Here is a 23,795-nt window from a genome sequence, read left to right as displayed (position 1 = left end):
GAGGACTGAGAGCTGAGAACTGAGGACAGAGCTCTACAGCTTCTCTCTGACAGACCACAGCAGCTCAACCTGAAGAAGAAGCAACAATGAGAACCAGCTGACTGGGCATCATGGACAGAATTTTATGGGCTTAATATCAAGTCATAAATATTTTTGCACAATTGAATATAAGTGCTTGCAGATAATTTCACAGTTTGGATTTATACATTGTGTTTTGCCATCCTGCACACAAGAAAAAGTCAGAAAATTTAACATTTGTTAAGTATAGAGAATAATTTGCATGGTTTTAAAAATTATTTGTATTTATGGAGAAAAAGAAGTTCCTTTGCAAACATCCTGTTCACAGATAAAAACACAAAACAACTTGAAAGACTCTGAAGTTCTAGTGTAGAACTCTGTCAGTGACAGTGAGCTGCCTGATCTGACCTGTTCCTAAACAGAAGACACTCATGGACTCAGCTGCTGAAACACACCCTGCATCATGTGACATTTTTAAAGTTAGATACAATAGATCATATAGACAGACTCAGACAACCCCTGCTGTGACGTCTCTGCCCCCCACCCCCCTACCCGCACCCACCCACACACACAACCACCATCACCACCACCGCGGCTGTGAAAGGCTGAGGGAGGGTTTCTGTGCACCCATCCATAAAATAACAGCACCCTCTCGTTCTTTGTGCCTGCCTCTGAAAAGGCATAAAGAATACTGAATGAATGAATGAATGAAGTTTATTGAATACATGCTTCCGTATTGGTACAGCCACTCTGTTCCACAATTGACATACATATAAAAATATATTCAAAAGGAATGGGAAGAAGTATAAACTTATAAGCCCCATCCCTTTCATATTTCATATTACATTTGTATACATCCAGTTCCGTTTTTTTTTCCCTTCACTGCTATATATACTTACATACATGAACATATAAATACACAAGCATATCTATTACTGTTATTAATACCATGACTACCATTATTATTATTAATATTATTATCATTATAATTATTATATTTTTCTTCCTTATTGAAGTATACTTACTAAGTAAGACATTGCATTGGTGTAGAGATACATATTGCCATCACCACTCCATCACACTCCCCATCACACAGTAAGACTCTCTCTTTATGGATTAACAGTTGCTTACTTTTAACTATATATAATTTAGATATATTCATTAGACAGAATGGCATTGCTGGTAACAATTACTTGCAGTTGTGAGTGGTGCTTAAGATGGCATTATTAAGTTCTGCACAGGCCCTTGACCGTGTCCTATACTGCACCTTAAAAGAGACAAGGTTTCTGGCGGTCTGCCGCCAGCCGGTGGTGACCTTCAAGCAGCAGCGCCCCCACTTGCCTGCCCTGCACTAAATGTGTTTTTTTTTTGTTTTTTTTTGTGTTTTGTTTGTGTTTTGTTTGTTTCATGTCCACCAACAACACCATTATATCAAAGAAAAAACTGATCCAAAATGTCCAGATTCAGCATAGATTCGCAGTAGTAATAGCAATATGGTAACTCTGTACGACAATACTTAATAATACAGTGTAATATAAAATAACATACTAACATACTCTAACCTAGAGATAAATCTAATAATATTGTATAATCTCTTATCAAGTATTTACTTATATATATAACTGTATATATATATATATATATATATATATATATATATATATATATATATATATATATATATATATATATATATATATCTATATATACAAATATATATGTAGATACATGTGCCTCACCATACTTTCACGTAGAGACTCCATAAAAATCTTAAAATGTAGGCAGGTTTGTCCTCTGTTCTGATGAAAAAACTTCATTTTAATATCTTATTCCAAATTTAGACCGTGAGCTTTAAAGTGTGGTCAGAATTTCAGCCATTTTGAGAGTTTATGATGGATGTGTATTGGAGAGGGCTAGAGTGGGAGAGCGGCAGTTAGAGTGCCAGAGGCGTCAAATGCCATTTTGCTCGAGTACTGTATTTGTACTGTACTTGTACTGTAGTGAAACATAAAGATTGTTGATATTCATTGAACTTTCTTTTATTTTACCCAAGTTGAAACTCAACTCCTCTTTAATAGTGGACATGGGAGTGAACACGAAGTGCTTCCTTACTGAACTGTTTAATTTTGTGCCATCCAATCAGATAAAGTTATGAAGTTGAGGACAACATTTACAACTGACACGTTAGAGCCTTAAAGGAGCTGTCCGTGATTCTGCACAATTTTGAGCCCTGACTTCAGTTTGAAATGTTGACACCGCCCCCGAGCTCTCTGACTGGTTTCTCACATTGAGAAAACCCTCCCACTCCCCCCTCCGCTCTGCTCCCACTCGACGTGCACGACGCTACCCGCACTGCTGCTGCTGATGCTGCTGCTGCCAGTGGAGAGGTTGTCATGCTAAATCCTCAGGCAGCGCTTTGCGGGGCCAGATATCGAAAACACGCTGATCAATGTGTGATTTTTTTTCACAGAAATATAGCATTGACTTCATAGTACATGATGTAAAAATATTTTTCTCGTCCTGGTTAAATTAAAATCATGGATAGCTCCTTTAAAAGCAGTGCTTTACTTCAAATCTGTGAACAGGATGTTTGCAACGGAACTATTTGTTTTTTTTAACAAATGAAAATCTTGCTTTTGGGCAGTTTTTTTTTTTCTTTAATGGGATGGAAAAAAATTGGTGTACAATAATATTGAACTTATCCAGTTCTCCATATGTGTTCCTGAAGTACGTACAGAGCTTTGTTGGAGGCTTTGACCACTGGCAGCAGCCTCAGAAGAGCCTTCTCTGAAGCAGAGTATTTCTTCAGGTCAAACTCCTTCAGCTCTTCTTCTTCTGATGACAGTAAGATGAAGACCAGAGCTGACCACCCAGCAGGAGACAGTTCATATGAGGAGAGACTTCCCGATCTCAGGGACTGTTGGATCTGCTCCACCAGAGAACCATCATTCAGTTCATTCAGACAGTGGAACAGATTGATGCTTCTCTCTGCAGACTGACTCTCACTCAGCTTCTTCTTGATGTACTGGACTGTTTCCTGGTTGGTCTGTGAGCTACTTCGTCTCTGTGTCAACAGACCTTGAAGGAAACTCTGATTGGTCTGTGAGCTACTTCCTGTCTGTGTCAGCAGACCTTGAAGGAGACTCTGATTGGTCTCCAGTGAAAGACCCAGGAGGAAGCGCAGGAACAAGTCCAGGTGTCCATTTGGACTCTTCAAGGCCTCGTCCACTGCTCTCTGATGGAGATGGTGGAGCTTAGGTGTATGAAACATTTTTGGCCACCTCAATATTGTTATGTTTTTCAGCAGGTTGATTCCAGAATTGATGAAGGTCTGATGGACATGAAGAGCAGCCAGAAACTCCTGAAGGCTCAGATGGATGAAGCAGAACACCATGTCCTGGTACAGGCCACTCTCCTCTCTGAAGATCTGTGTGAACATTCCTGAGTACATTGAGGCTGCTGTGAGATCGATGCCACACTCTGTCAGGTCAGCTGGATAGAAGATCAGGTTTCCTTTCTGCAGTTGATCAAAAGCCAGTTTTCCCAGAGACTCTATCATCTCCCTGCTCTCTGGACTCCAGTGTGGATCTGTGGCAGCTCCTCCATCATACTTGACCTTCTTGACTTTGGCCTGGACCACCAGGTGGTGGATGTACATTTCAGTAAGTGTCTTGGGCAGCTCTCCTCCCTCTCTGCTCTTCAACACCTTCTCCAGAACTGTAGCAGTGATCCAGCAGAAGACCGGGATGTGGCACATGATGTGGAGGCTTCGGGAGGTCTTGATGTGGGAGATGATCCTGCTGGCCTGCTCCTCCTCTCTGAACCTCCTCCTGAAGTACTCCTCCTTCTGGGGGTCGGTGAACCCTCGGACCTCTGTCACCATGTCCACACAGTCAGCAGGGATCTGATTGGCTGCTGCAGGTCGTGTGGTGATCCAGAGGCGAGCAGAGGGAAGCAGATTCCCACTGATGAGGTTTATCAGCAGAACATCCACTGAGGTCGACTCTGTGACATCAGTCAGAAAGTCAGTGTGGTGGAAGTTCAGAGGGATTCGATATTCATCCAGACCATCAAAGATGAAGATCACCTGGAATTCATCAAAGTTGTGGATTCTTGCTTTTTTAGCTTCATTGAAGAAGTGATGAACAAGTCCCACCAAGCTGAACTTCTCCTCCTTCACTACATTCAGCTCTCTGAAGGTGATTGGAAATATGAAGTGGATGTCCTGGTTGTCTTTGTCTTCAGCCCAGTCCAGAGTGAACTTCTGAGTCAGGACTGTTTTCCCAATGCCAGCCACTCCCTTTGTCAGCACTGTTCTGATTGGCTGAGATCTTCCAGGTGGGCCTTTAAAGATGTCTCCTGGTCTGATGCTAGTTTCTGCTCTGTCTGTTGCACTGGATGCTGCTTCAATCTGTCTGACCTCATGTTCCTGATTGACCTCTGCAGTCCCTCCCTCTGTGATGTGGAGCTCTGTGTAGATCTGGTTCAGGAGGGTCGGCTGTCCTTGTTTAGCGACTCCCTCAAACACACACTGGAACCTCTTCTTCAGACCACATTTCAGCTTCTGTTGGCAGACTCCAGCAGAGGTTTCTGAAAAGAAGAAGAAAGCATGACTGAGTTGAGTGAAAAAGCTGAAAAAATCAAGACACACACACACACCCATAAACCACACACACAAATGGACACATACATGCACAGGTGCTCAAGCATAGATATTGATGTACAAAAAAGCATCGACAGGAAACAAGGTGTTGTCCATGGCGATGAAGCAACAACTAAATCTGGATTACATATTTCCAGTATTTTGGATTTGTGATACAAACAACCCCGACCCACCCTCCTCCCAGCGGAGCCGGACACACACATTGGCAGTGGCCAATCCCATTGGACACAGCTGACACGAGCACAATGATGTCATCATGAGGTCATCAGGTAGTCCTATTGGTCTCCTGAATGCTCTCATTGTCTCAAACAACTCCTTCTCCCTGAACAAACTGTTTACCAGAGAAAACCTGGACCTCCTGGTCCTCGCTGTGTCCTGCTGGATGCTCAGTCTTCGGGTGGCCCCGCCTCTGTCACCATGGGGGTGGTCTTGCTGCTGTGTACCATGACAGGTACACTTGCAGAATGACAAACACTGACCACTTTACTTTCTTTGAGTCCCAAATGTTTAAGGTTGGCTCCTCAAACACATTTCAGTATTTCCTGATCTACCATCCTCCTGGCCCTGCTGGTGTCTTCCTAAATGACTTCAATGACTTTTTATCATCCATTATAAAACTGGATAAAGTTTTGGTTCTTGGAGATTTCAACAATGGCTCATGTAACTCAGCAGCTGAGCTCTTATCCCAGACAGAATCTTTTATTTCCAGCAGCATGTGTCAGGCTCCACCTACAGCAAAGGTCAGACTCTGGGCCTGGTCTTCTCACTTGGCCTCCATGTTGGAAATGTGTGTGTGGAGGATGTCCATCTGAGTGACCACAGCTGTGTTTTTTAAGCTAATTATTCCACTTAAACCTCAGCCTGTCTCGACAGAGGTAGAAAGGAGGATTATTACTGAAACCACAGCTGAGAGATTATGTGCCTTGTTTGACACCCGTGACCTGACCCACTGCACTGATACTGATGGATTTATGTGCTGTTTCAACTCACTCTGTGGCTCCATTATAGATTGAGTGGCTCCACTAAAATCTAGCAATGTCTCCAGAAAGCAGTCATCTCCCTCGTTAAATGACAACATTCTGAGCCTAAAAAGATTGTGTTGAAAAACTGAGCACCTTTGGAAATCCATGAAGCTCGAGGTTCACAGACGACATCTCAGGGATTTAATGTCCTCCTTAAATAAACAATTAAGGAGGCAAGATCCAAATACTTTGCTACACTGAGGTCTAACCCCCTACCCTGTCACTGAGACCGAGGCCCACCACACGGAAAGCAGAGAACCAGCAGAAGGTCACAGGCTCTACCTTCCATCTCAGGCTGGCGAGGAGAGGATGCTGGTGTTGACTGTTCACCGTTTCTCCTTGCCCACAGCCTCTAAATACCTCACAGACTCTGTCTACCTCCTTACCCTGGATTGTCTTTTTCATCATTGCTCAAACCATGGGGGATCTTCTCTATCTGGATGTTTTGACAAGCCAGGTTCCCCGTTCAGCTGGACCATGGTGCTAACACAATGCTAGCCTCTAGCCTCTGGTGCTGGCTGGTAACTGACCTCTCTCCATCCTGCTGGTCTTCCTGGCTTCTCCATGTCACCTTGGCTTGGGCTGATGCATGCAAACAGACTGCTGTCCTGTTGGAGGTTCTGGATCATCCTGGGCTGTGTGGCTGTCATCCATTGTCTCTCCTGGCTAATGGCTAACTCTGATGATCCAGGCTACTCCACCGTCATCTCTCTTTGGAGCTCCTGTCACAGCAGTGCTCCCTCTGATCGACTCCAGCCACCCTGCCAACGTCACTACATCCACAGAGGATCTGGTCACCGGTTTGTTCTGTCCAAACACGGTGATCATGACAACTCTCACCAAGCCATAACATCGCTCTGGTCGGCACGGCGCTGCGTCGCACAACAATGGCGTCATCAGAGCACCACTGCTCCACTCACTAAAGACAGCTGGCCACCCCTGGCCAGCTGGACAGAAAACCCGGAGTGGATCACAGCATCCGTCGCCCCCTAAACGTACTGAACTCCGCTTCCCATTCCACTTTGGAACTCTTAAATGTTCAGTCATTATCAAACAAAGCTGGTCTCATGAACAACTACATTGCAGAAAACAAAGTAGACATTCTCTGTCTTACAGAGACCTGGCAACAGCAAGACGTTTTCTCAGTCCTCAAAGAGGCCTGCCCCCCCTGGGTACAGCTACCTCAGCAGTGGGGGGGGGGGGGGGGGTTACCTCGCTGTTTTTCATCACATCACCATTCAAACTTCATTACTGTCCATCCCACATGTCAATAGTTTTGAACATCTGTTTTTTAACTGCGAACACATCACAGCACATCACACCACCTCTGCAACCATAGCACTTATTTATCACCCCCCAAAACCGCATCCATTATTCTTCTCTGAAATTCATGATTTATTTTGCTCAATTTGCACCTCACACTCCAACATTCTGATTCTGGGGGATTTCAATATTCATATGGACTCACCCTCCTGCCGATTGGCAGCCGATTTCAATCAGGTCCTGGACTGCCTCAATCTCCACCAATCTGTTGTTGGTCCCACCCACTCCAAGGGCCACACATTGGACCTGGTCATCACTGACTCCATCCACATCTCAGACCCTCAAATCCAGGACAGTGGCATTTCAGACCACCATGCAGTCACCCTCAGGATCCCTCTCCCCTCCCCCCCTCACCAAATCACAACGCCTCATCTCCTTCAGGAACCTCAGGAAAATTGACTCCACCTCCCTCAGTCAACATCTTCAGCTCCTTTCTCCTTCTCCAAACACGTCAGTCACTGATCTCATGGACTATTACAATAATACCCTTCAGGCTTTATTTGACCTTCATGCACCTCTAAAAACCAGGACAGTCACCTTCACCTGCTCCGCCCCCTGGTTCACAGAGTAGCTGAGAATTTTAAAAAGGACTGGCAGTGTCCTGGAGCGGGCCTGGGTCTCATCTGGGCTGACGGTGCATAAGTTGGCCTACCGGGAACATCAACGGAGATATGCCAAGAAACTCTCCAAGGCCAGGTCAGCACATTACTCCAACATCATTAACAGTAACCCAGGTCACTCCAAACAACTCTTCACCACCATCAAACACCTGCTCAAACCTCAGACTTCACCACACCACAACCAAACAGTCACACAGTGCAACAAATTCATGGACTTCTTTATCTCCAAAATAGACAACATCCGTGCTTCTCTCTCCCTCACCAACAGTTCTGTCCCAACACATTACATTGCACCCTCAACACAACTATATCACTTCTACCCCACAGTGCAGCAGGAGGTCGAGAAAATCATCAGTAAGTCCAAACCATCCACATGCTCCCTCGACCCCTTCCCCTCTGCTTAAAGCTCATTCCCACTCCATCAGTCAACTTATCACAAACATGATCAATCTCTCCCTTCAAACCGGCACTGTTTCAACCGGCCTCAAAACAGCTATCATCAAGCCCCTCCTCAAAAAACCCACTCTCTATCCTGAACCTCTATCACACTACAGAGCATTTCCAACCTCTCCTTCATTTCCAAAATCCTTGAAAGAATTGTCTCTATCCAACTCCACAACCATCTTAAACAATCTGTACTACAAATTCCAATCTGGTTTCCGCTCCTCTCACAGCACAGAGACAGCTCTCATCAGAGTCACAAATGACCTCCTGATGACCTCCAGCTCCACCTCCCTTCTCATCCTTCTCGACCTCTCTGCTGCATTTGATACTGTTGATCACCACATCCTCCTTCACCACCTCCAACATGACATCGGTATCTCTGGCTCTGCCCTCCAGTGGTTTCACTCATACCTCACCGGAAGGACTGAGTTCGTAGCCCTGGGGGACGCTAAATCCCGCCCCCACACTGTCACCTGTGGGATCCCCCAGAGCTCTGTCCTCAGTCCAACCCCCTTCACCATCTACATGCTCCCCCTTGGTCGTGTCATCAGCAGGCATGGAATACAATTCCACTGCTATGCTGATGACACTCAACTCTACCTCAAGTTCACCTCCACCTCCTACTCCACCCCCCCATCTTCTGTCACTCAGCTGGATTCCTGCCTCGAATAGATAAAGGCTTGGATGAGTGAAAACTTACTACAGCTGAACAGCTCCAAAACAGAAGCCATTCATATTGGCACTCCTCACCAGCTCCATTCCTCTGTCATTTCCTCTGTCTCCTTTTTGGGCCACAACTTTCCCCTTTCTCCCTCCGTTGCTAATTTGGGTGTCAGGTTTGACCCCCATCTTAGCTTCACTAGTTATATATCTCACACCTGCAAAACCTCCTTCTTTCACCTTCGTAACATTGCCATACTCTGGCCATCTCTCTCCCGTCCCACTGCAGGAAAGCTCATCCATTCCTTTGTCTCCTCCAGGTTGGACTACTGTAACGCTCTCTTCATCGGGACCCCGGGCCAGAGCCTCCAAAGGCTTCAGTATGTCCAGAACAGTGCTGCCCAGGTCCTGATGAGGGTGCATAAACATGATCACATCACCCGCACCCTTTGCACTCTGCACTGGCTTCCTGTTCACCTTCCCATTCAGTTCAAAATGGTAAATGGACTACACTTATATAGCGCTTTTCATCTGCATTAGCAGAGCCCTTTACACTGCATTATCACATCCACTCATTCACACACACATTCACACACCGGTGGAGGTGGCTGCTATGCAAGGCGCTCAATTCATCCACCGGGGGCAATGCAGGATTCAGTGTCTTGTCCAAGGACACTTCGACATGCAGACAGGGGGAGATAGGAATCCAACTAACAACCTCCCAATTGCCAGACGACCGCTCTCTCCACTGAACCACAGCCGCCCTCAAAATCCTTCTCCACACCCACTACTGTCTGCAATGTGCAGCCCCCACTTATCTCACTAAACTCCTCCGCCCACACACTTCAGCCAGAACCTGGTCAGGCCAGCTACACCGTCTGCCCTGCCCAGGACTCACCTCAGGACCATAGGCTGCTGCTCCCCATCTGTGGAATGCCCTCCCCAACCACCTCAGGGCTCTGCAGACGGTGGATTCTTTCAAAAGAGGGCTGAAAACCTTCTTATTTCGTATCGCCTTATCCCTGATTGATTTTACAGCTGCTTGCTTTTACTGTATTTACTGTTTATACTGTCCTACTGCTTTTTATTGTCTTTACCATTGTTTTTATTGTCTTCCTGATTGTGCACATTGAAATTTGCCTGCAAATGTAATGCGCATTATAAATAAAATCCATTATTATTATTATTATTATTATTATTATTATTATTATTATTATTATTATTATTATTATTATTATTATTATTATTCACTGATGGCATCAAACAAGAAACATCCCAAAGTGTTATTTGACACCATAAGCTCCACTGTGTCTCCTGCTTCGCCGACCACCCCTGTGCACTGTAATGCTGACAGCAATGATTTTTCAACCTTCTTTGTTGATAAAATCAGAGCCATAAAAGACAAAATCCCAGCACCTTCCCTGTGCAGTCCAGGTCGTGCTGAACCACCTTTGCACGTTTGGTCTTCCTTCACTCCTGTATGCCTTGAAGACGTCTCAGCACTGATGGCAAAAACAAAACCCTCCTCCAGTTCTGTAGATTCTGTAGACCATCTAAGCTCACTGTGAGTGTTTTTGACACTATCTGACCATGGGTGACCAAAATTTTCAACCTGTCGCTCTCTTCTGGTGTGTTACCTTCCACCTTTAAGCATGCAGTCGTAGAACCAAAACTTAAGAAAACTAACTTGAACCAACATGAACTTAAGAACTACAGGCTGATATCAAAACTTTTTGTCCAAAATATTAGAAAAGGTGGTGGTGAAACAGCTGACATCTTTTTTACAAACACACAACCTCTACGACACGTTTCAGTTAGGCTTTCGTACACACCACTCTACAGAGACTGCTCTACTGAAAGTGTCCAGTGACATCCTGATGTCTGCCGACTCGGGGTGGCGGACAGTTCTGGTCCTGGTGGACCTGTCTTCAGCCTTTGACCCAGTTGACCTCCAGATCCTGATAAACAGGCTGCAGGACCTGATTGGTCTGTCAGGTCCAGTGCTCAAATGGTTCTCCTCATATCTGACTGATAGGAGCTTCAGTGTGTCAGCAGCCTGCAGTGTGGTGTGCCTCAGGGCTCAGTTCAGGGACCCTTCTTGTTCCTGCTGTATTTGCTTCTTCTGGGTCAGATAATCCAGCAGTTCAGTGATGTCTCCCACCACCTGCTTGCTGATGACCTTCAGGTGTACTGCTCCTTCAAGCCTTCTTAATCTCACAAACTGAGCTCCTTAATGAACTGCTTGTCACAAACCAAGCAGTGGTTCAGTGACAAAAGCCTCCAACTGAATTAAGAAAAAACAGAAACCCTCATCAGTGGCCCAAATAGAACCTCCCCACTATTAAGCAGCACCACGACGATCTGAACCCCTCTACAAACACTGAACTGAGGAACCTTGGAGTGATATTTGACAGCTCCATGTCATTAGACCATCACTCAAGACAGCTGATCAGAAACTGTTTCTTCCAGCTGCGCAACATCGCTAAGCTCAGACCCATGGTGTCTAAAAATTAGCTTGAAATGATCATTCATGCATTTATATCCACGTGGCTGGACTAGTGCAACAGCCTGTTCACTTGCCTTAACAAGAAAGAGCTGCTGGTCTTCAGTATGTCCAGAACTCAGCTGCGAGGCTGCTGACCAGCTCTAACAGGAGGTCCCACATCACACCTCCCTCCCTGTTGCATTCCGTGTCCAGTTTAAAATCTTGGTGCTGACTTTCCGAGCTCTACATGGCCAGGCTCCCATGTATATTAGAAACCTCATCAAACCCTATAGATCGGCCCGAAGCCTGAGATCCTCTGGTCAGAACCTGCTGAGAGTTCCCCAAACTCATTTTAAAACTAGAGGTGACCGCTCATTTACATCCACTGTGACTCGCCTCTGGAATGAACTTCATCTAGACCTGTGCTCCCTGGACTCAGTGGATGACTTCAAAAAACATTTCTGTTTAAGAAGGCATTAAGGGCCCTCTGAACAGCACTGTCTTGGCAGTAACATATACTGTCTTTGATTTCTTATTGCTTTGTTTCTTCTTTTTGTTTTTACCTGTGAAGCACTTTGTGATGACTGTTCTGGGAAAAGTGCTATATAAATAAATTTTACTTACTTACTTAGAATCATGAATAATTTTCTCCTGTGTTTGTTTTCTCCTCAGCTCATTGGACTATGAATGTCAGACTGGGTGCAAAATGCTATGCAGAAACCATAAACTGATTTTCAACATTAACTTCATAGATTTGTGATGTTTTGTGAGCGAGAGATTGTAAGGTGATTTGCCATAATTTTTCAACTAAGTATTAAAAGTGAAAAACAAAAAAGATCAACCAGTGTAAAAACTGAAGACAGCTTGTCATTATTGGAGTTTTCCCTGAAATGATTCTTCTCTGTTGTTTCATGTTGTGATCATGTAAGTTATGACATCAAGTTTTATTGTTTCCAGTACTTACCTTCAGGTTGTGGGGTCTTTTTGGTGTGTTCATCCCATATATGTCTCTTTCCTATTTTCTCTAAAACCAGTTTCATGAGTTCAGGAGCATGATTGCTGTAGGTCTGGTGGATCCATCTCGCTGTGTCTGGCTTGTCCAATGTCTCCAGGTGTCCTGCTGGGATTGCTCTGCATCCTTCAAAGACCCCGATATTGCTCAAATGGAACTTGAACCTTTTAAATTCATCTATTAACAAATGATCCAGAATTCCCAGGAGGACTTCTGGATCTGAGCTCATCTTTGACCTTGTGAAGAGTCTGATTTATCTCACTGATCTTTCACTCTGTGTTCCTAGAGTCCCTGGAAAATCCACGGTGAGGAGCTGACGAGTTTGATTCAGGTGAGATGTTTTACTCTGAAAAACACAAAAAGAGAATCGTCATGAGCTCCATCTCAGTCATTCTGTTGTGTCAGGTTCTGTTTATTCAAAGACACTTTCTGATTATAATTGTCTATGACAAGCACTGACTTTATCTTACAGGCTTACTCTTGACGAAGGAGACTGAACCATTGCACTTCAGTCATTACATACGACCTTAAAACTTTATTTAAATTGACGGATTTGTGACAAACAACATTGAGTAAAAAGTGTATGTATATATTTAAAAATAAAACAGTGTTCTTGCCCTTCCTGGGCATTGTGTCATTCCAGCTGGGGTCCTCTACCAGAGACTGGGAGCTGGAGGGTTCTGCAGGATCTACTAGAGGCCTGGGAGCTTGAGGGTTCTACAGGATCTACCAGAACCCTGGTGGCTTGGGGGTCCTGATTGGCCATAACCAGTTAGTCAGTCTGAATCTTGAAATCCCACTGGATCTGGTCTTGGTTGTTCTCCACTCCTTTCGCGGGTGTTCTCCATCTAGACCCTGGGTTCTCCAGTCCGTACTCTCCACAGATGATTCTCTTTATTCTATGCCTCAGCCTGGTTCTGGTGTTTCATGTCTGCCTTTCCTGCCAGCATTTTGCCCCCTGCTGTGATGTGCTGCATGGTTTCAGGGGCTTCCTGTCTCAGTCTGCTCCTGGGGTCTGGTCTAGTGTGATCCATCCCGGCCTCTACTGATCTGGTGGTTAGGACCTCTTCTATCAGAGCCTCTGTTCTGTCTTTCAGTCCAGCCTTTTCCAGCCACTGCTATGTTCTTTCTATGTCAGCCACTTCTTCAATTTGTTGGTGCCACGTATCATGTAATAATAATAATAATAATAATAATAATAATAATGATAATAATAATAATAATAATAATAATAATAATAATAATAATAATTATTATTATTATTATTATTATTATTATTAGTATTAGTATTATTAATAATAATAATAATAATAATAATTATTATTATTATTATTATTATTATTATTATTATTAGTATTTGTTCGATTTAAAAAGTGCCTTTCAAAGCACCCAAGGACACTGAACACTAAAACACTGAAAAAATTTAAAAAAACAGCACATAAAACAGAGAGCAACAACATTGTAATGGTGAATGTGACTCTGAGCCATTGGTGATGTAGGACGGTCTGAACAGGTGAGTTTTGAGTCTGGCTTCAAAGAGTGGCAGCTAGTATATGGTGCGGAGGTCGGGAGGGAGAGAGTTCCAGAGCTGGGGAGCAGAGCGACTGGATGCACTGTACCCCATGGAGATGAGGCGGGCAGAGGGAACAGAAAGCTGAAGGCTGGAGGAAGAGCGGAGTGAACGGACAGGAGTGGCGATGTGGAGGACATCGGATATGTAGGGTGGGGCCAGGTTATTTTTTAATTTATTTTTTATTTATTTACATTTTAAACAGAGGTATTGCCCCTTGAGATGAACCATCTCGTTTTTGAGGGGGACCTCAACAGGTTATGGAGTGCTTCAAATGTATTGAGAAGTGTCTTATAGTTAATTCTCTGTTTTATTGGGAGCCAGTGGAGTTTTTGTAAGACGGGGTGATGTGGTGACTGGCGGGAGTCCGTGTAATGAGGTGAGCTGCAGAGTTTTGGAGGAGCTGCAGTTTCTGGAGGGATTTGTTGAGGAGACCAAGGAGAAATGCATTGCAGTAATCAATCCGGGAGGTGACAAGGCTGTGGACGAGGATGGCAGTGGTTTGAGAAGTGAGGAAGGGTCGGAGAAGAGATATGTTGCGCAGGTGAAAGTATGCAGACCGAGTGATGTTATTGATATGGGATTGGAAAGAAAGTGTTTTATCAAGGATGACACCCAGACTCTTGACCTGAGGGGAGGGAGGAACAGTTGAGTTGTGGATGGAAATGGAAAAACTGTTGGATTTGGAGAGAGTGGAGGAGGGCCTACAAGGAGGGCTCCGGTTTTAGAACTATTTAGTTTCAAGAAATTGAAAGTGAACCAGGAGTGAATTTTTTGTAGGCAGAGGGAAAGGGAGGCTGGAGGAAGTGATGAAGATGGCCTGGTAGAGAGGTAGAGCTGGGTGTCATCCGCGTAGCAGTGGAAATTAATATTGTGTTTACAGAAAGATGTGACCAAAGTGGGAGAATGTAAATGATGAAGAGAAGGGGACCCAGGACAGAACTCTGGGGCACACCAGCAGAGACAGAGAAGCTGTTAGACTTATGAGATTTGAGTTGAATAAATTGTGTACAGTCAGAAAGATAGAAGGTGAACCAAGCGAGGGGTGTGTGAGAGATGCCAATAGATGAGAGTCTGAGAAGCAGAGTGCTGAGAGGAATGGTGAGGAACGCTGCTGTGAGATCCAGGAGGATGAGAATGAAAAGTAAACCAGAGTCTGAGGCTAAAAGGAGGTCGTTGGTGATTTTGAGGAGTGCTGTTTCAGTACTGTGTAGGGGACAGAAGCCAGATTAAAACTGCTCGTAGATGTCATTAATGATGAGATGATTGTGGAGTTGAGAGGCTACAGATTTTTCAAGGATTTTGGAGAGGAAGGATAAGTTGGATATAGGATGAAAGTTACTGAAATTAGATGGGTCCAAGCTGGGTTTTTCCAGGATAGGGGTCACAGTAGCAGTTTTGGACGAGTGAGGGACAGTGCCAGAAGTAAGAGGGGAATGAATCATATTGGTGATGAGGGGAGAAAGTGAAGATAATGTGGTTTTTGAAGTTTGAATTTTATTCTTTGGCATTTGATAATTAAAGTAAAAAGAAAAAGAGGCAAATTTCATTCATGTTAAGATTTACACACGCAAAATGGATTTAGGCTGAAGTTTAACACTTATCGAGGCGACATGGTAGAGCGGGTTGTTTCATAACCGGAAGGTTGGCGGTTCGATCCCCGCTCCAGCAGGTGTAAAACTGTTGTTGTGTCCTTGGGCAAGACACTTCACCCACCTTGCCTAAGTATGAAAGTAGTGTTAGCGTGAATGGTTGGTGATGGTCGGAGGGCCCGATGGCGCAGATCGGCAGCCTCACTTCTGTCAGTTTACCCCAGGGCAGCTGTGGCTACAATAGTAACTTACCACCACCCAGCATGGAGAGAATTGATAATGCAATGTAAAGCGTCTTTGAGCATCCTATAAAGCGCTATATAAAACCAATGCATTATTATTATTTAGCCTAACCCTAAAGACATAACTTAAAGGTGCATTAGGAGTTTGCACGTTTTAATGTGAAACAGCGTCCCCTGCAGGCCTTGGGCGCAATGCAACTTAGTGAAAAACGTGCCTGTGGCTTGCATGTACAGAAGAGGGGAACTCATTCCTCGCTCTTTTAGTAGCGCTCGAGTAAAATTTAAGTTTCTTTTACCTGATGGAGTCTGAACTGGAGTTGTGGCAGTGCTAGAAGCCAGTCTTTTCTTACTTTCTGGAAGATCCTGCTCAGTTGTTGCTCACGAAGCATCTGGCGGAGTAATGGCTGACAAAACGAAACTTAACCAGCCGAAGTGTGCATTACGTCATTCCTTTCAAATTCTTCCCCCAAAAATTCTGGTGCCGGACCGGCACTGCAGCTTTCAAGTGACAATTTAGGGCTGTTAGCGGTACTTGCAATGAATATGTCAGGGCACATTGAACACATCATTAAACATGTGTAGCATATTTATGGTGGAAAATAAGTATTTTTAAAGTTGAAAAACTCCTCAATGCACCTTTAAATGAAGACATAGCAAGTCCGCAAGACATAAACATTTTGAACTAAAGCTTACATAAAGTTACAACTGTAATGAATTCATCTATACACTAATCACACAACAAAACACGCCATATACTTCTAAACATATGCATACATATACAAACAGATACACACACATATATATGCACACACACACACACACACTCACACACACATACATACATATATACATATATAAATATATACATACACATGCTGGTTATATATTATATTCAAGATTATTATACTTTCCTATGACTTTCGCTTTAAAAGTTTTTTTTTTAAATGTGCGGATTGAACTGGAGCATTTCAATTCTTCTTCCAAACCATTCCAAAGATGAACAGAGACACTCATACTTTTTAAACTAGTCCTAACTTTTGTTTTTTGAAAGACTGAAGACCCTCGCAAACCATAAGAACTTTCCCCGGACCCCCCTCTCCCCCCGCTCTCATGCACACACACGTAGGGCTTTGGGAGGCGGGCTTATCAAGTTGGGTGTGGTGGAGGGGGCCATCTAAGTGGCCCCAATCACTGCACGCTTCAGTGGCTCGCCTCTCAGTCTTAATTGCACTTAGTCATCTAACACGACCAAATACATACAAACACACACGTCGGGGGGTCTTGGCGCGCTGTGTCGGGGGTGGGGCTGTTCAGGTGGATGAGACTGCTCGTTTGGCCTCACTCGCGGCACGGTGTGATTACTGCCCCTCAATTTTAATCGCAAACAACATATACTCCATCAACACTCATGAGACGGAGGGGGGGAGGGAGGGCAATGGGGTCTTCTGCGCCCCTGTTTCCGGATTCCTTCTGGTGGGGGGTGGGGTGGGGGGGGCTGTTGTTTTCCCCACAGGCCTGGGGTTTGGAGCGGCTGTGGTTTGGGGGGCTGCTGGCTCTGGGGGGTGCATACCTGTCTGCGGCGGTGGGGTGGGGGGGTGGGGGCGGCAGTTGTGGGTGGCGGGGGGTCCTGGATGTGGGGTTCGGTGTTCCCTTGCCTTCCGGGGGTGTCTCCCACAGGATATGACAGTTGGATGACGCGGGAATGTGAGTGTGTTTGGGGTAGGATGGACTGTGTGTGTGTGTGTGTGTGTGTGTGTGTGTGTGTGTGTGTGTGTGCGTGTGCGTGTGTGTGTGTGTGTGCGTGTGTGTGTGTGTGTGTGTGGTGTGTGTGTGTGTGTGTGTGGTGTGTGTGTGCGTGCTTGTTACCGTGTGCGTGAGAGTGTGTGAGTGTGTTGGAATGTGAGTGTGTGTGTGTGCGTTTGGTTTAGGGATGAGTGGTTGTGTGTGTGCGTGTGTGCATGTGTGTGTGTCAGTATGAGTGAGTGGGTATGAGTGTTGGGTTGGGGCGGGGGGGAGTGAGGCGGGAGAGGACAGGGGGTGGGAGGGGTGGGCCGGGCGGTGGACGGGGGGGTGGGTTCCGGGTGGGGGTCGTGGGGTGGGGGGGGTGATGCCCTGGATCTCGGGGTGCGTGGCCGGAGCGCTGGGGGGTGTACTGGCCTGGGGTGGGTAGCTGCCCGTGTGGGCTGGTTCTCCCGGGTGGGTCATGGCCCTCCGCCCGGGGTGGGGGGTCGGCTCCTGGGCTCTTGGGCCTTGGGCTCTCGGCCCTGCCCGCCCCGGGCGTCCGGCGCCCAGGGTGGACCGGCTCCTGCCGGTCGTGGCTCCGCGGGGCCCGGGCCCCGAGACTGCCGGGGTCCCCGGCCGGGGCTTTCCTCTGCCCCGTTTCTGGACTGGAGCGTGGGCGTCTGCCTGGGGGGGCGGCTTGGATCCGGGCTCTGTGATGACCGCCGGCTGTCTGGGCTCTGAGGGCCTCTCTGGCCTGCTTCTGGCCTTCTCAGAGGTCAGAGGTCATATATGCATGATCACTATCACCATCACTGTCACCATCATATTCACATGATCACGTTGATCTTTAATCACTCTTCACATACTGGGTTACCTTGTCTTCTTGTGGTGGTTAGATTAATGGTGATCTGTAGCTGACCTCTCTTGATGCACGCCCCGAGTTTACTACTAGTTACGACTAGCTATATTCAAAAAAAAAAAAAAAAAAAAAAAAAAAAAAAGGGTTTGTGGTGTCCTTGCATTTCCTTCCCCCCCTACACCTCCTTTTATTTTTGTGGCCTGGTCTGTTCACTAATATGGTTAGGAAAAAAAAAAAAAAAAAAATGTATGTATGGTTCTGTAATTTTCTGTGTTGGTTGTCGGCTCTGTTTTGGTGTTGTCTGGATTGGGGGTTTGGGATTGTTCTTGGTTGCGTGCGGTGCGTCGACAACACTGTTTTGTATTGTGACTTTGTACATAGGTTGTGCACCCCCCCCCCCCCCCCCCTTCCGTTCTCCCTCTCTTTATCTTGCTCTCTTTCTGTCCCTGCTCTCTGAGCATTTCCGTCCCGGTCCTGTCCGACAGCCATGCCGGATGCCAGCTTTAAATAAAGGCAGCAGCAGGAGGAGACTCAGTCTCGTCCTGCTGCTAACATTAAAATCTGTTCGGATAGTAAAAGGCTACAATCATACAATATTGCACGCCCCCAGCTGCCGAACAGGACAAGGGGGAAAAAAAAAAAAAAAAAAAAGAACTTTCCCTGAGTTTGAATTTGTCTTGTAAATGCTGAGGGAGTGTGTGATTATACGCCTTAAACAACAAAATAGCAGTATGAAGATCAACAAGGTCCTGTAATTTCAATCCCTTTAATTTAAAGGGATACTTCAACATTTTGGCAAATTGGCAAATTGGCCCATTTAGCGCAATTCCTTAGTCATTTCGAACAGCATACTTGCTTTTTTTGTGAGAGCGAGCTATTGTTATTCAGAGGTGAGTCGGGGAAGGTTTTCGGGACGGACACAATGGAAGTGGATGGTATTTTTGGTTCCCCTCGTCAAACCATCAAATACACAATCCAACAATGCCAAAAATACTTTGGTGGACACGTTATAATCCGCACATTCACTACACTGTGGAATACCAACAAATAATATTGTAGCGTTACGACACTGAAGCAAATACTGGGAACTACTTTTTCTTTTGAAATCACTACGCCCAGACGCCATGTTTAGTAAGTAGTTCCGTCTTAGCAATCTTCGCATAAAAAACTCAAACTCATAATTTTGCATTAATATTTCACAGCCATATTTCCACAGGAAAAACTGGCTTGTGGCGGCCAAGCGTTCACAGCAACGTCTCTTTTTGATCCTTCCATGTCGGCTCTTCCTATTATTGTGGAATTCACAAAGCGGATTGGATTGTTCACCCTCTAATAGGGAACGTGAGCTGGGATTAGAACGTCATGAGACAGGTTAGTTTCACCCTACTGATGATGTGTTGTTGCAATAGTAAGATCTTGTCTGGAACAGTACAGGCTTGTGTCATCAGCAAAACCAATGCATTTCAATTTGTTTAAAATGTGACACACATCATTGATATACTGTGGAGGATGAAAGCCCAGAGGCCAGGATCACTGGAGTCTCAGTGGCATTTATTGAACTCCAAATCAGCCAAACAGCCATGACATCACCCAGAACCAACACCTTATATCCCCATCAACACCGGGTAGGACAACCCACTTTTTCTGAGCACATAAATCAGCTTTGAATGCTGCCACAGCCACAGATGTACAATCTCTGATATACTCATGTTGGGGACGCATTGATGGAAAGATCCAGCTAAGGCATGACCCGGAGTCATGTTGTCTGCGAATACTGTCCCTTTCATGAAAGAGACATGACCCCCGCTGTGGTGGAGACACAGCAGACTTTGAAGCTCTCTAGAACAAAGGAGAGGAACTTCCTCCCCCAGCAGCAGACCAGCATCATTTGGCAGTCCCATAAATCTAAAATGGTTGCCCATCTCAAACCCACCATGTGCCAGCCTGATCTCCCTAGAGAACAAAAGAAGTATGGTGTCTGTTCCTCACCTCTGCACCAGAGGAAAACCAGATAAGGGTGCAATACCACTGCCTACCTCAAGAGGGTGCTCATGAGGCTCCTCTATGGCGTCATTTTAGTGCCAAAATTCCGCGCGAAAAAAAATCGTAATCGCGCACGGTTAAACCACTATCTGTGCGCTCGCGATGCCTCTCCGCGCGCGCGTGGACTCTTTCTACGCATGCGACATCACTTTCTGTGCGCGCGCGATCTCTTTCTGCGCGTGCCGTGTCATGTCTGAGCTGTCTGCTCGCGCGGTGGTGTTGCCTTTTGGCACTCAGGGGGCGGGCTTTGAGTTGATGCCACTCAACTCCTTCTCCTTTGTGATTGGTTGCTCTAAACGTCTACTGTCTTCCGGTCAGAGCCAATCAGAGGTTAAGTAGGGCGGGTAGTCATCGTTTGGCGGCAGAATTGGAAAATTGAGGAGTAAAATTGACATAACATAACCTCCATACAGTGATTTGATTACTGTGGAGGAGACCTGGCTGTTTCCTGGGAGGAGAAAGAAGGAATAAAAACGTTTTCATGGAGCCATCAAGGCTATCTGTCTCAGATGTATATGTAAATTATATTTGATTTATATCTGTTAGTGTATATCTGTTATTCATCTAATTATAAATCTGTCTTAGATTTTTTTTTAATTACATTTAATTTGTATCAGCTAGTGTATATCTGTTATTTATTTAAGTATATCTGTCTTAGATTTATATGTAAATTATATCTAATTCATATCTGTTAGTCTATGTTTATTATTTGACTATATCTGTCTTAAAATAATATTTAAACTCTAATTATGTTATTTAGTTTATATCTGTTATTCAATTATACCTATCCTACATTTATAGTTAATTTTTTCTCCTTTTTTTCTGTCTTTTTCCCTCTCTCTCAGATTTCATTTGATTTTATGCCAGGATCAGTGAAAGTACTTTTGTTTTTTGTTTTTTTTCCTTTGTTTTGAGCAGGTGATATGTTGATAAGTTTCATAAGTCACAAAAGTAACAGACCCATTTGAAGACAGATGTTTAGAGCAACCAATCACAAAGGAGAGGGGGGTTGAGTGGTGTCAACTCAAAGCCCGCCCCCTGAGTGCCAAAACTCAACACCACCGCGCGAGCAGACAGCTCAGACATGTCACCGCGCGTGTAGAAAGAGATCGCACGCAAACAAAAAGTGATGTCGCGCGCGTAAAAAGAGACCGCGCACGCGCGGAGAGGCATCGTGATCGCACAAAGAGTGGTTTAACTGTGGGCGATTATGATTTTTTTGCGCGCGAAATTTTGGCACTAAAATGACGCCATACTCCTCCCCAGAGCAGAGGAGGGAGGACCCAGATCACCGTCTGATTGACCAAGCAGACCCCGGGGGCAGGAGCTCCGGCTGCCAGTCAAATAGACATGACCAGAGGCGCCATCTTCAGTTTAAGAAAAAGTTTCTGTCTAGGAAGGGCGTGCACAGCACGTCTCTCCAACGGATTATACCCGGTACCGAACGGAACCGCTGGCTGGGACTTTTTAGGACCATCCTTTCCATCACCGGTGAAACCCCGTTTTCCCAGTGGAGCAGAACGGCAGAGACTGCCCTGGAGCAGACCGAAGACACCAGCAGGACCGCACCGCTACAGCTCCGCTCCTCCTGCCGAGCCACGGCTCAGCTCTCCTCCATTCTCCTCCTCCTGCAGCCAACCAAGAAACAACTGAGGACCCGGACAGGGGAACCGGACTCCTTTGTTCCTCCACGTGGACTCCCCCAGAAGAGCCATCTAGGTTCTGTTGGACGCAACAGAACCCAATTGAGATCAGAGCGATGGCTTTGATCTCCCCACAAAAATCACCGTATTTCGCCGACTGCAACACAGACGCCAAGCTTCGACCACACGCCTGGCAGCCAATCACTCCCCTCCTCGGAACACCATAGGTGAGCCTTGGGCTGGCTAGGTAGATAGATAGGAGTTTAATTCATGCATTGGCATTCATTAATGAACGGACTGAAACTGTTCATTATTGCAAGACTGTTTATCTCTTTTTGTTTAGACGCTCATGAGCGCGCTGCTTCTCCCATATCAGACCCGCAGAGCAATACGGCCAAACGCCGCTCTGCTCATGAGTTTGAGAGAGCAATAGCCTCACGCCCTTTATCTGCCTCTCCTCTTTACTAATCCGAGAGTAGTAAGTTGAACCAGTGCTGTAGACCTTGATTTGAGAGCACGCACGCGTGCCACTCGCCCGCCCGCTCCCCCTCGTTCTCGCTCTCTCTCTTTCTCTCTCTCTGGCTCTCCCTCCTGCGCAGGCGTGCCATCGCCAGGGCCATGCAGGGGCACACCCCTCTGCCAGTCGGGAGACGCCAGAGCTCCGTCTCGCTCTCTCTCTCTCTCTCTCTCTCTCTCTCTCTCTCTGTCTCTCTCTTTCACTCCGTCTCACTCTCTCTCCCGCTGTCCCTGTCGGGGAAGCCGGACCGGGACCGTCGCCCCGCCCCTCACACCCTTCGGGGAGCAGCTCCGCTGACCGCGATCCGGGACTCCGAGAGATGCGCCGCTCCGCCTCCATTCACACACCACATGCACATATCCACAGCTCGCGGCCGGTCACCGGACAGAGCAGACTGAGCCTGAGTCACACACCCACTCACAGGGCCGGCCCGGGCTTCGGAGGCGCCCTAGGCAAGCCCGAGACGAGTGCCCCTTGGGAGCATGTTTTTCGAGCGGTTCCGACAGTAGTTGAGCGGGGGGGGGGGGGGGGGGGGGGGGGGGGGGGGGGGTGCTGAGGAGCGATGCCGAAAACGATACCGATCACTGCCGAGGAGCACCAAGGGGCGCGGTGCGTCAGAGGGGCACACGGAGCATCATGGCGGCCCCTGTACAACCGTGGCACCCCCACCAGGACGTGGCGCCCTAGGCAGCCGTCTAGTTCGCCTATGCCTAGAGCCGGCCCTGCCCACTCACATGCCGTATACGGAGCCACACACAGCCGGCCCCACTGGGCCACGCTCCGAACGGGTTAACATCCCTCCTTGTGCATCTCCACAAGCTCACGCGCACACACATACACACACGCACACACACACACACTACTTGCAAGTTGAATATGTTCTGTTTTTGTTATTAGATGTGTTAATTAGTGATAGACATTGTTAATAAACACTCATTGACTGAACTGGATGATTCATTCTTGTGTTTTGTGACTAAGTTCCTGGTTGTATCAGCCTGTGCTCGATCTCACACCTTCTCTGATAATTTAATGGTTGTTTATCCAAAGATTAACAACCAGCTTGAATTATCTTTCCATCTTTGAGACTGAAAATTGGCAATGAATATTCCTCTGACGAGGTGGTGCCCCGGAATTATTAATTAAATAACCCACAGGTTTATTTAATGCATAATTCACAACTTCCCTCAGCTCATTTTCTGTAATTTACCCATTTCCAGTAATTGGTCATTTGTGGCATTATTGATTAATTATTAACACCTTGTAAATCAATAATTTGATGGTTAAATCTGTGGTCTACTCCATTCCCAAACAGCTGATTATTTAACATTATTAACGAATAAATAACCGTTTATTCTGATTA

The 23,795-nt window shown here is 46.0% G+C and overlaps 3 protein-coding genes across 3 annotated transcripts in view; all 3 read right to left on the bottom strand.

The window, feature by feature from the left end:
• LOC115381941 (NLR family CARD domain-containing protein 3-like) overlaps positions 1-4,585 on the bottom strand; it is a gene marked incomplete at its 5' end in the record, with an annotated part of 81,271 nt that extends 76,686 nt beyond the window's left edge. Inside the window, 2 exons of the mRNA XM_030083589.1 lie at positions 2,754-3,096; positions 3,151-4,585. Coding sequence (XP_029939449.1) covers positions 2,754-3,096; positions 3,151-4,585 — 1,778 coding nt within the window. The remainder of the gene's footprint in view (positions 1-2,753; positions 3,097-3,150) is intronic.
• The window catches only part of LOC115382176 (NACHT, LRR and PYD domains-containing protein 3-like), a 1,518,151-nt gene that overhangs the window by 1,439,785 nt on the left and 54,571 nt on the right, over positions 1-23,795 (bottom strand). The window lies entirely within an intron of this gene.
• Positions 1-23,795, bottom strand: part of LOC115382198 (NACHT, LRR and PYD domains-containing protein 3-like) — a gene marked incomplete at its 3' end in the record, with an annotated part of 406,576 nt that overhangs the window by 375,279 nt on the left and 7,502 nt on the right. Inside the window, exon 3 of the mRNA XM_030083892.1 lies at positions 12,200-12,593. Within this exon, the coding sequence (XP_029939752.1) occupies positions 12,200-12,476 (277 nt within the window). The remainder of the gene's footprint in view (positions 1-12,199; positions 12,594-23,795) is intronic.

Source organism: Salarias fasciatus, chromosome 23 (assembly GCF_902148845.1).
Source record: "Salarias fasciatus chromosome 23, fSalaFa1.1, whole genome shotgun sequence".
NCBI lineage: Eukaryota > Metazoa > Chordata > Actinopteri > Blenniiformes > Blenniidae > Salarias > Salarias fasciatus.
Note: the sequence above shows the minus strand (reverse complement) of the source record. Positions and strands in the feature narration are given on the sequence as shown.